The sequence below is a fragment of the Onychostruthus taczanowskii genome, unplaced genomic scaffold (genome assembly GCF_017590055.1).
Source record: "Onychostruthus taczanowskii isolate IOZ18803 unplaced genomic scaffold, ASM1759005v1 scaffold36, whole genome shotgun sequence".
NCBI lineage: Eukaryota > Metazoa > Chordata > Aves > Passeriformes > Passeridae > Onychostruthus > Onychostruthus taczanowskii.
In genome coordinates this window covers 940,144-952,453 of record NW_024501015.1, presented here as the reverse complement: position 1 = coordinate 952,453, position 12,310 = coordinate 940,144, and the positions used below count along the sequence as shown (strand labels likewise).

Below are 12,310 nucleotides of genomic sequence, written 5' to 3'. Positions count from 1 at the left end.
GACTATATAAAACACAACAAGCAGTAGAGATTAGAGGCACACCATTTATCAGGCATTTTTATTTCCTTTTGAGTCTCTAATGCTTTTCAACTTTCAAGACTTGCACACCAGATGATGAACAACAAGCCTCAAAAGTTTATTGAATAGGCACACACATTTATAGCAGTGTTAATAAGGCTAATGCATATTGCAAAAATTGAGCTCATCATTGGTTAGTCATTTATCAGTCAACTACGTCTACGTTTACATTCTTGTGTTCACCTTGTTATGGTTTCTACTATCATTCCTTCATTCTTGCTAGCTAACGAGCTTCTCCCACAACCTCAAGTTTCGGCAAGGGCACAGTGACCTTGCCGCTTTTATCCTCGTCTCCTTCTTGCTTCCAGCATGATCTTTGTTAGCTAGCTAACTATCTACAAAATCCTCTACATTTCTCCTGTTTGTATCTCAGGCAGATTAATCTGGCTGTGGCCCTTATCCAGGAGCCAGCTTGTTACAAAGCTCTCAACATAATGCTTTTCAACTTTGCTCCCTACCTGTTTGGGTGAACAGGTTCCTGTCTTCCCCCAGAACAGCCTGTAAAAGACATAATAAACATAAGGTCAGCAGTATATTCCAAGTGACAGGACTTGTACCATAAAAGTGTAGAAAAGTAACCCTGAACCCATACATTTGCCACTGCAGAATATTCCTTTCTGAAGGATACTAGCATAAAAAACTTTTCAAGCCCAGCCCAGAATAACTCTTTCATCTTTATAAACTGGACTTTGAAAAACTCAAGAAGAGGATATACCCTTCTCCCAAACAATTCCAAAGGCAAAGATAAAATCAGAAGAAAGAAACAAAAAAAATCTGCATGTTTTCCGAACTGCTTCAGTACAGTTTAGAAATCACAATGGTGCAAATCAGTCAGTACTGCTTTGTGATGAGGTAAGATGTATGACTCAGGTCATAACTCCAACCGTTTCTTAAAACCAGCTCACACCACAAGGACTCCAGCACAAATCACACACTCCCCAGTGCTGGCACAGTTTGCTGATAACCAGCAACAGCTCAGGGTTGTCCCACTTCCACATGGTAAGGGGATGAAAACAGGCCAAGGTACTCAAGCTGCTCAGGGATGAGGCGATGATTTCCACAGGAAATGGGTTCTAAGTTCTTTGTCAAAGACCAAACCAGAAGTTTAGCACAGAGTTGAGAAAAAAAAAATCACACATTCTCCTGAGTTCCAGTCTAGGTCCATAAGGCAGGGCTACCTTTTTTCTTTTATTTGCAGTGTCCCTGGTAAAGAGATCTGGATGCTTCCTTTGACATGTTTTGTTTATTATTGGACTCGACACATTTGGTTTATTTTTCCTTCATTTGGGACAGAATAACATAGAGTTACACACAGAATTCTGATTGCAAAATAACTGTAGTTCCAGTGTGTAATGGTCTGAGCTAGGAAAGAGTATTCCAGGTGTAACCACAGTGAATAACTGAAAGACTAAAACATGAGCCTTCTAGGCAAACCACACCAAGGCAAATAGTCTAATGAATGTTAATGTGTATAAAGTATAGAGCACTGAAATTGCACCCCGAGTCATTTGAGTTTACTCCAGCAATTCAAACCCACAAAGCCAGGAAAGTCCTGCCGTTGTCTTCAGTGCTGCCTCTGGAAGTCCTACAGCATACTCTACCCTACACAGGAAGCCAAATGCAGGATTTTACATACATTTCACACACATCTGCAATGTATGTTGCAGATGCCACATTTAGCAGAGAAGCCAAAAATTTCACTATTAGTCTGTTCTATCACAGAACACTGGGCACCTTGAACACCACCAGTTTTACTGTGGCCAGTGAACTGTCAATAAGACAACAACATAAATTTTTAAAAGTTTAAGAATGCATATTTTGTATATACCTTGTGATGAAGTGTTTAAAAATGCACAAAACCTGTGTCTTGTGATCTAGACACCATGAGCTTTGGAAGGTAATGCACTGTCTGAACTAGGGAGTGATAATTTCTGAATGGTCTTGTGAATTATCTACAAAATTCTGCCATCAGAGGAACCCTTGATCTATTTTTACAGTTCTCACTCCTTTCTGCTTTATGTTGACTCTTCACATGAGCCTTGGCCCATGGGCAATTACAGGGGCACACCCACACCAGTTCCAGGACAACATAAAAGCACACACAGAAAATAAGTGTTTTTCCAATGTCAGACAGTGGAAAATTCTGACCATTTTTATGCCCATAGTTAAAGCAAACAGTTCGACTCTTTTGAACGCTGGACATTATTACACTGGGCTTTTCCAACAGCTCTTCCTCCTCCTTGCCAAGGAGAGTGAGATGCCAGTCATGTCAGGAACTCCCCATTCAAATTCTGCTTGGAAGGCAGAATAATGTGCGAATACTGACATGTCCTCTTCAAGCACTACCACGCTGCTGGGCTGGTGTTTGGGACGCTCCCATCCCTTCGTGTGGCAGTCCCTTCCACAACCCTCTCGTCTTTGTCGGAGCAGCGTGGCTTTGGCGTCCCACACGGACGGAGGGTGCGGCCGCACGCCCGCTCCCCTCCAGGCCCTCGTGGGGCCATGCTGGCAGGCGGCCCTGGCCGCGCTCTCCAGGGGCATTTCGCCTCACTTTGGCTACTGCAACACTTCCACATCATTACTCCCTTGGCTCCCCTGGAGAAGGTTTTAAAACTCATGGACAAGCTGGTGAAGGGTCTGGAACACATGCCCTGTGAGGAAAAGCTGAAGGAGCCGTGGGTGTTTAGCCTGGAGAAAAGGTGACTCAGGGGACACCTTATCCTCTCTACAAGTGCCTGAAAGGAGGCTGTAGCCACATGGCCACATGAGGGTTGGCCTCTTGTCCCAGACAACCAGTGACTGGAGGATACAGTATTAAATTACACCAGGGGAGGTTCAGGTTGGACATCAGGAAGAATTTCTCCCAGAAAGGGTGATTAGCCATTAGAATGGGCTGCGGAGGGAGGGGGTGAAGTCGCTGTCCTTGGAGGTGTTTAAGACTGGACACGGCACTTAGTGCGGTGGTGTAAATGACACGACGGTGTTCATTCCATGGAAAGGACTCGGTGACCGGAGGTGTTTCCCGCCCTCACGGATGCTGTGATTCCGTCACGGCGCCCTTTGCTCCCGCCCTCACGGCCCGGCCGCCACGCGCCACCCGCCACCGAGCGCGCGGGACGGCCGCGACTCGCGTTGCGTCACTGCCTAGGCCCCGCCCACCGCTCTCGTCACTGGCTGAGGGCGCCGCGCGACCCTTGCTTCCACTTGCGCTATGCGCATGCGCCCGCAACGCCTGCGCCCCTCTGCTGCGCGCCCCCTCGGCAGCACAGTGACGTGTGACGTCACTCCGCCGCTATTGGAGGGAAGAGGGGCAGGAAGGAAGGAAGTCCGGGGGCCCGTCAGTCGCAACCTACCCCACTAGCCGCCGGCGGCGTGACGTCAGCTGGTTGTAACCAATCAGCACTCCAGAGGCCGGCGCTTAATTGGCTGTCGCGGCGGAAAGGCGGGCGGCGGGCAGGGTTGGTTGCGGCGGTGCCGGGTTACATAGGGCGGAGTACAGCGTGTCCTTGGGCGCAGACGGAGCGCGAGGTGCCGGCAGCGCGGTCACGGTGTCTGAGGGCGCAGCGGGGCAGCCGGGCAGGCAGGTGCGGCAGGGCGGCCGGGCCCCGCGGGGTGGTGGCGGCGGCGGCTGGCAGGGACGTGGGGCGAGCGGGCGTCGCTCTCGGCCGTCCCGAGCGCCGTTCGCGCTGCCGGGGCCGCGACCTGAGGCGGCCGGGGTGTGGCGGAAGGTCACCGTGGGGCCGGGCGGCCCCGCCGCGGGCGGGAGGCTGAGGGCCTGGCTGGGCGCGGTAGAGCCGGAGCCGGGCGGTGCGGGCGCCCTTGGGCCCTCCCGCCGCCTCGCGCGTGGCTGCCGGCGGGACCCCGGGGGTCATCCCGGGACACGGTGGCAGCCGGGTGCCCTCTGCCCTCCGGCCCTCCCCGGGTGCCTGGCTGGTGCGCTTTTTCAGCTGCAGAGGAAAAACCTGCCGAGAGTCCTCCGCTTGACACGAGGTCATTCACGACTAGGAAACTCCAGTTGTAGCTGTATAAGTTGTATCAAATTTGTTCTTCAGAAATTGTCGCCGTACCCTTTAAATACTCTGAGGCAATTATTTTGTCCGAGGGAAGGTTTTCTCTGCCCTTCAAGCGTATGTATCACCTTGACACCTTTTGGGTTGTTTCATGCTTCCATATTAAACTTCAAGCCCAGGAGCTGTGGCTTTTGGGTAGACAGTGTGCTGGAGCATTGCCAGATTCACGTGCTGCATGTGGTGGTTTTGTAAACCTGCAGGACGCTTTTTAGAGTTTCAGCTCTGTTGGTGACCTTGAGGTGGCAATACTGACCTCTGTGTGTGTTCTTGGTCTAGTACTGACAATGGGAGACGTCGAGAAAGGCAAGAAGATCTTTGTCCAGAAATGCTCCCAGTGCCACACAGTTGAAAAGGGAGGGAAGCATAAGACTGGACCCAACTTGAATGGCCTGTTCGGACGCAAGACTGGGCAAGCCGAAGGCTTCTCTTACACGGATGCTAATAAGAACAAAGGTAAACTTAAAGCTGCCCTTAGGGGACAAAAGTACTCAGTTCTTGGTGATGATTTTAAAAACTGCCAAAAATTGAGCAGAGGACAAGAGTATAAGGTTTGCTATTTTGAATTTATTAACTGGAGTTTTTTATCTTCTTTTAGGTATCACCTGGGGTGAGGATACTCTGATGGAGTATTTGGAAAATCCAAAGAAGTATATTCCTGGAACAAAGATGATTTTTGCGGGTATTAAGAAGAAGGGCGAGAGAGCAGACTTAATAGCATACCTCAAAGTTGCCACTGCAAAGTAAAAGTTATCTGCTGCCTTATTTATTTCACAAAGGAGATGGCAATGGAAATGTCTGTGATGAGATTGGTTTTTAAACTTTCTATTTTTACATGTACTGTGTCTAACCTTAAAATCACCCATCAAATAACTTTGCTCACGATAGGTCACACCTGTTTGGCAGCCATTAACTTCACAAAGACTATGTAATTGGGTTCAGTCATCCTTGATCATAAAAAGTAAAAGAAAATAAACATTTCCTGCCTCTTCATTGTTTAAAAAAAATGTGAATAATCAAATGAGTAATCAACAGCAGCATAATAGCTTTGACAGCTCAGCTCTTTAACATCAAAAAGCAGGGTCCTTTTTGGCATCTTCTGCCTTACATCTTCTGTTACATGAACAACAAAACAACAAAGGCTATTAAAAAAAAAAACCTAATCCCAGTATAATATTTTTCTAAATTTAATCAGTGCTAGGTGTTGCAATATGTATTAATCTAAAGCCTGTGATGAACAGGCATTTCATCTGATTTAAGTTCTATTTGTGAACTGCCAGTTGTGCCCAGCTACTTGCCTTTTATCTAGGGAAAGCATGTTACCTAATTCATTCAGACTTTGACAGCTGCATGCACCTACAGAGTACAGCTCCCCTTCAGAAACATCTCCAGTTTTGACGTGTTATTGGTGCCCTTTGCTCAGTAAATCTACTGATCACAGCCATTCGTAGTGTAAGAGAAAGCATCCTGTTCTGGGAATACGAGTGCTAGTGGCCAAGCTGAGAGTTACTTAATCTTCTTAATTCAGCAGAAACATTCACCTAAAATTCATTGTTACGGGAAGTTTCAGATGAAGGGGTGGAGGAATGAATGTGCTGGTAGATTGAAAGACAAAATCAAGCAGTCTTCCTCTGTGCTGGCTGTAGCCACCATCATTACTTCTGAAGGTTCTGTTTCGCACATTGTAAAGCAGTATTTTTAATGTTTTACTTGCATTTTTTCATACGAAGTTGTTCAGAAGATTGTATTTACTGTGTACCAACAGGCATAATTTGGAGCAATCAATACTGTAAATTAAAAAATTAAAAGTCTTGCTTGCTGTATGTGTATGAAATTAAGTGAAAAACACTGGGAATGCAGTGCAAAGTTGCATGCCCAGATTTACATCCTTAGGAAACAAGACAAAGAAAAAGCTCCACGTGGGAAAAGGTAAATTCTAATTGAGTTGGTGGGGGAAGTATAAATGTTGCAGTTAGTATTTTGGACCAGAGCCAGCAAAGCTCTTCCAGGGATGTGCTGTTTACCAGCATTTTCTGCTGTGCTTCCAAAGTGAGTGGGAGAAAATTCAAGGTAACTGAAAAGTTGTAGCTGTGCTGTAGGATGGGCTGCATTTGATTTATATGTAGTAGTGTACTTAATAATGGAATGGCAAAGTGCTTTACTCAGAGGAAATGAGTGAAAAGAACTAAGATTACTGACAGTGGTCTCAGTGTTTGCTATCATATGTGTTGTGATTATTTTTTCTTTCCAGACTAACCTGCAAACAGTATTTCTTGCAGTTATGGATACACTATAAAGCAAGAGCAGTTTTTTTACTAAAATCTTGTTAACAGAAAATTTCTGTTCCAGTTTCCATAAGGGATGTTTGTCACAGCACTTTTCTGGCTATGCAGAACTGAGGCTTTTTCTATGCCAAAATCCTGATAGAGCAGTTGTAGATACAGAATGTAACTGCACCCAGCTCTGCAGTCTTCCGGGATGATGATGGTGAAGAGAGAGGTGTGACACTTTGTTCTGTTAGCACCTTTATGAAAGACGACTGTGACCTCCAAGCTGCTCTTCTTTACAACTCATTTCTTCTCTAGATCAATTAGGGAAGAGGATTTTTCAGTCAAGTGTGGTAATTTCTGCACAGATTACAATTTGCAACAAGTAAGTTACCCATCATCAGAAAAACTTGAGGAAGCAGAATTATCCTTTGCCCAAAGTAAGCAGAGGACACAATTAAGCTTAGCTTTTGTATCTGTGTATACAAAGACAAATGTTACTTCTAAATAACGCTGAAGACTGAGAAAATTTAATTTAGATTCAGCATGCATCCTTGGTAACATGTTAGGGAGAAGACCATTCAGACCTTTAAAATTTCGTCTTTCTATGTATACAGCCCTAGACTGCAATGGCTTAAAAGTTTTGTAGTAGGTAATGAGCAGCCATTTGCCACTGGAGAAACACAATACTATGGTGTTTTTACTAATGGATAAGCAAAGAATATTGGAAGGAGGTTAGATTATCACTTGAGTAAGTGTTAATGCAAGGGCTTGCTTGGGTGGGTTCTTTGCAGGGTGGGAAGCAGACATCATGATCAGTTACATAATCAAGCTTTAGTTCTTTGTTTATATTGCAGAGTAGAGGGGTGGGGTTTGCCTTTGTGTTATGAAGTGCCAACTTTAGTGGTTTTCATTCTGATGGTGATACCAGTCTAGACACTTGGTTTACAGTTACCAGTTAGGGAATCAAAGCACCACTGCCAAACATTGCACCATCCTGTAGAAATTGTGCTTGGCTACTAGTTCACAGTTTTGCTTGGGCATGCCTTTGAAACTGATCTTGTGATATTTTCACGTGTAGTTATGCAAATGAACAAAGATGATTAATGACTGGAAAAAAAGGTGAAATCCAAAAGCACACCTTTTCATAGTATCATTTCCAAATAAGTAGGATACTTAAAAAGTTACAAAGCTTACTAGTTGTACATCCAATTGAAATTTAGTGATACAGAAGCTGTCTTGTTTACTTAGAGTCTTAACAATTCAAGTGTAACCACTCTACAACCCGCTTGGGAAAGTTCCATTTGTTGCAGCCTGTAAAATTGTAAATCATTGCTTCAGATAAAGATCTTCATTTTGATAGATTTAGTCTTGTATGGGATTATGTAATGCTTTCCTTTTTTTGGTATAAAATATAGCATCAGTTTCTAAAAGAAATGTGGTACACTATCCTCCTATTCACAGCAGAGAACAAAACCAGCTAATAGGTAATAATTAGATATTCTAGTCTGTCACATATATCAAAGCCCATTGAAGTGCACACATTTACCTCTATAGTAAGTCTTGTAATTTGCCTTTATCCAAAACACATGCTGAAATCTCATCTAGGGCTAAAGGCAACAGAAGTCTGTTTCACTACATACAGGATGAGTTGAACCATTTCAAGCTGATGTTTGTCCTGAAACCAGGTTGCTCTGGGAGGTGAGCAGCCCAGAGCTAGCAGTAGGACACGTTAACCCTGGGAAAGAGTATGAAATCCTGCCCCTTCCCAGTGCTGCAGTTGGTGAGTCAGGACTCCAGGTAGTTGTCCCTCGGCTCGTGATTTAGAGCTTGTGTGTGAGTACTTGCATGCTTTTTTCCAGGATTGTTCTTGTGATCTGAAATACAGAAAATGTGATGGTCACCTTTTGAATGACTGCTTTCAGTTTAGTGTCACAGGAGGTAAAAGAAGTGGGTGTTGTGTGCTTCTCTAACACCATTCAGATTCACATCCTCAGTTTCCAAAAGGCTGAAGTAACCAATAAACTGAACCTGTGTTCTGGGAAGAAGATGCCCTGCACCTCTGTTGAAGCTGTCATGATGCAAAACAAAAGCCAAAAAGAAAATTAGCAAAAGAGGAACTAACTATAACGCAGTGTTCAAAACACATACCTGCGAGCTGGGCAGGTGTGTTCTCCCCAGGTTATTTATGCATTTAATTGTAAACAGCCTTGGATAAAAATAAACCTGTCAGTGGAGGTCAGAAGTCATTACTCTGCTGGTTTTACATCTCATTAAAGCTGTTCAATGCAGCTTGCTTATGCAATGTGAGCCACTGCATTTTTCCTTTAAGAATCACCCACTCTCCAGATCCATCTTCCCTTTATGTGTTAAAGCATTTTTGTGTGGAAGTCTGTGCTGTCCTTGTCTTACCTCACTACCAGTCTTCTGGTCATAAGCACTTAAATGAAAAGCTGTTAGCAGAAATACCAAGCTGTATTCTCACCCTTACAATAATTCACAGAAATTGACTTCTGACGGCCCCATTCGGTTGTGAGTGTCTGGTGACAATTTCTTTTTAAGATGTCTCATGGTTCTTAAGATATGGGACATTGCCTTTTATTGGTGTTTTTTCATTCTAAATTTTTAAGAGCTAACTAAAGCAGGTAGTTTTATGTGGCTTTTACCTGCACTATGCCTCAGGGTTTTTTTTAGTATGAGATACACCATGATTATATGAGCGTTCCCTGATGTGCAGTCCTTCCAGATAAGAAGACAAATGCACACACACTGCATTTAAAAAATATCATGGTTGTCACCTATGTGGCACCAGTACCCTCAATAATCTGGTGCTCTTATCCAGATTTTGTTGCAGGAGTGCTATATTGACTGTAACCAGCCTTTCTCTGGAAGTATGTCTCATATTTCTACTTCCACTGTTGATTTTTTTTTGGAAAACAGAGAGGAAAGGAAATCAGAATTCTCCATACCTTGCCATGCTTCCTTTAAGGCTCTGTCATTTTTTTCCAGTTATTTAGTCAGTTTATTTGCTCACAGAATCACTGAATCATTTTTATTGATCACAGAATCACTGAATCATTTCAGTTGGAAAAGGCCTCCAAGATCATCAAGTACGACTGGTGACCAGCCACCACCTTGCCAGCTGGACCATGGCACTAAGTGCAAACAATGTCCAGTTGTTCTTGAACACCTCCAGGAATGGTGACCACTGCCTCCCTGAGCAGTCCATTCCAATGCTTAACAACCCTTTCCATGAAGAAATTCATCCTAATGTCCAAGCTGAACCTCACCTGGAACAGTTTAAGGCTGTGTCCTCCTGTCGCTGGTTGCATGGGAGGAGAGGCTGACCCTCACTTGGCTACAACCTCCTTTCAGGCAGTTGTAGAGAGTGATACGGTCTCCCCTGAACCTCCTTTTCTACACTCCCAACCCCAGGTCCCTCAGATTTCCTTGCAGGACTTGTTCTCCAGTCCCTTCACCAACTCTGTTGCCCTTTTCTGGACTCGCTCCAGCACCTCCAGCACACTCCTGGGCCCAGGAGAGGACACAGGACTTGTGGTGCAGCTTCACCAGTGCCAAGTAGAGGGATAATCATTTCTCTGAATATTAGATATTAGGTCTCTATTCCTTCCAGTGGTTTTCTTACAGGAAAGGTACCACATTTTTGATTCCATAGTGAATAATTTTAGTTCTAATTCTCATGTACAAATTGTCGCTGGTTAGTTTGCCCATCTGGTCTTAACTCTTTTTCATTTCATATGTTACGGTTACAATATGCACTTTTCATGTCCGAACTGCATGCAGTTTCTTGTTTACTATTCAAATGTAGTCTTTATTTAGACATCTCTTAACTCTGCAGTGGACTCTAAAATGTACATCTCTAACTCCAGTGGGGACTCTACCCTAAAGGTAAAGGCTTTACTTGAAGGATCTTTCTACATTGTTTCAATTTTTTTTTTTTTTGCTTTAAATTCACTGAAAAAGGGTCAATTTCAACTGGATACCTAAGAAAATCTTTTCTTGGGATCCTCAGAAACATGCTTCCAAGTAATAACGATGGAAGTGCTGAGAAATATTTTTAACTGGCTGATTTGATCAGTTCCTTGCTTGCGCTCAATGAACAGGAGAGGGAGCCAATGTACAAAAAAGCTGCAGAGGAGTTGTATCACGCTCGTGAAGATAATTTTGAAAAACCTCAGCTTCAAAGACAAATTTCATTTTTACACACAGCAATTTTAATGCAAGTGCTCAGCAAAAACCGCTGGAGGTGATTATCCAGCTGAATACAGTGATATGTCTGCAATAAGTCTGTGGTATTCTGAAGTCTTAAGCTTATTCATGTTTTATATTTCATCAGGCATGCTCAAGTTTGAAATAGTCTGTATTAAATTTCAACCTATTCAAATGGTAAAAGATTCAGCTAGAAAGCAAAATGTTTCTGACTGCTCAAAAGAATCTTAAATCAAAGGTGGCAATCTCTAATGCATATTCTGGCTTTGTTCCTACTCTGGAGCTCATTTTGATGTCATCAGTTGAAGTACTAAGCTTGAAATGGATATACATAGATAAAATATAGATTCTCCACTAGCTGTTAGGCAGAAACATTGTGACTTTTGTTAGCAAAAATGCACTTTTAAGTCTGTTTTTAATACTGCTCTATGGATGGTGCTTGGTGATAGTCTCAAATTACCATGAAAACCATGATATTTTACAATACATGTGTATCTAAATACTAGCATTGATACTATGTAAGATCCTCGGAAAACTAAGATTTCTAATATTTAGTTAGAGTTTTACTTAGTCAGGATATTTGTTATGAGGATGTCAATGTTAATTTAACTGTCAGTATGGATTTTCTGGCACATACCTGATCATGAAGCCTTTGCAACTCTTCAAAAGACCATGCTGCCTTTTGTCCTGTCACTTCATGGTCAATGTGTATGTTACAAGTTAAGCTTGTTTTGCAGTGCCTAACTCTACCAGGAGCAGTTTGATCAGACATAAAAAAATTTACCTCATATATGTGTTTGCTCTCACTCTGAATTCTCAGAAAGATGACATCTCTCTCTGTACCAGCATCCAGTGACACATCAGAAAAAACTTCCCAAAGAGAGATGCAATCAAAGGCAGAGCTTTGCAGATAAAAGATACTTCCACATCAGAAAATCTATCAAAAACATAGGGTAGTCTTCTACAAATGAACTGGATCATAGGATAGAAATCAAGATGACACAAATGAAGCAAAGACAAGGGAAGCAAAGTGCAAATTAAACAAGGTTAGTGCAGGGTGACATGCTATATGTTCAACAGGGACAAAGAATGCACCTGTGATTTCACCTGTTGCAGAACGAAGGGAAAAACAGTGGAAACCCAGAAGCAACAAAACCCAAACTTGTGTATCTTCAGTTGAAGTTTTAGAGGGCGTGGGTGTGTGTGTTCAGTGAGTATCTCTTTGGTTGGATGCATTTAATTTTGCTTCAGCTAATTGAAGTCATCCAATTGAGGCCACCTGGCTCCAGCAGTCTGCACTTCACTTCCACTGGTTTTACTGATATATGTCCCATGTTAGCAGATCAGCCAGCTGAGAAATGGTGTGATGTTTACTCAGTGCACATATCAAATGTTTTGTGGGGCTGTCAGCTCTGATTCTTCAGAAACACCAAAGCCTAATGTCCCCACTTACACAACATGCTTGAGTTACACTGCAGTTGGTGGCGTAGCTTTAAGTTTCACTCCAGCTTCAGATCTTACCTGAAAAGTACAGGTCAGTAATCTTTAGTAGATGCAGTGAACATACTGTAGATAAAAAGATAACAAGAAGGGCTCTAGCACAGGAGAGAGTAGTCATACAGTAGAATCAGCATGAAAAAGAGCCTTTGTTCCTTTGCCAGAATATAT

General features: G+C 43.3%; 1 protein-coding gene across 2 annotated transcripts; it reads left to right on the top strand.

Moving 5' to 3' along the window:
* The first annotated feature begins 3,504 nt into the window (after positions 1-3,504).
* Positions 3,505-5,956, top strand: LOC121339573 (cytochrome c). Of its 2 annotated transcripts, none has more exons than XM_041411462.1 (3): positions 3,505-3,662; positions 4,425-4,601; positions 4,744-5,956. In XM_041411462.1, exons 2-3 carry the CDS (start codon positions 4,433-4,435, stop codon positions 4,890-4,892), a joined length of 318 nt encoding a protein of 105 aa, XP_041267396.1. In that variant the 5' UTR covers positions 3,505-3,662; positions 4,425-4,432; the 3' UTR covers positions 4,893-5,956. The 2 variants fall into 2 exon arrangements, with proteins under 2 accessions (XP_041267396.1, XP_041267397.1); XM_041411463.1 differs by having other exon boundaries at positions 3,531-3,658.
* The last annotated feature ends 6,354 nt before the right edge of the window (positions 5,957-12,310 follow it).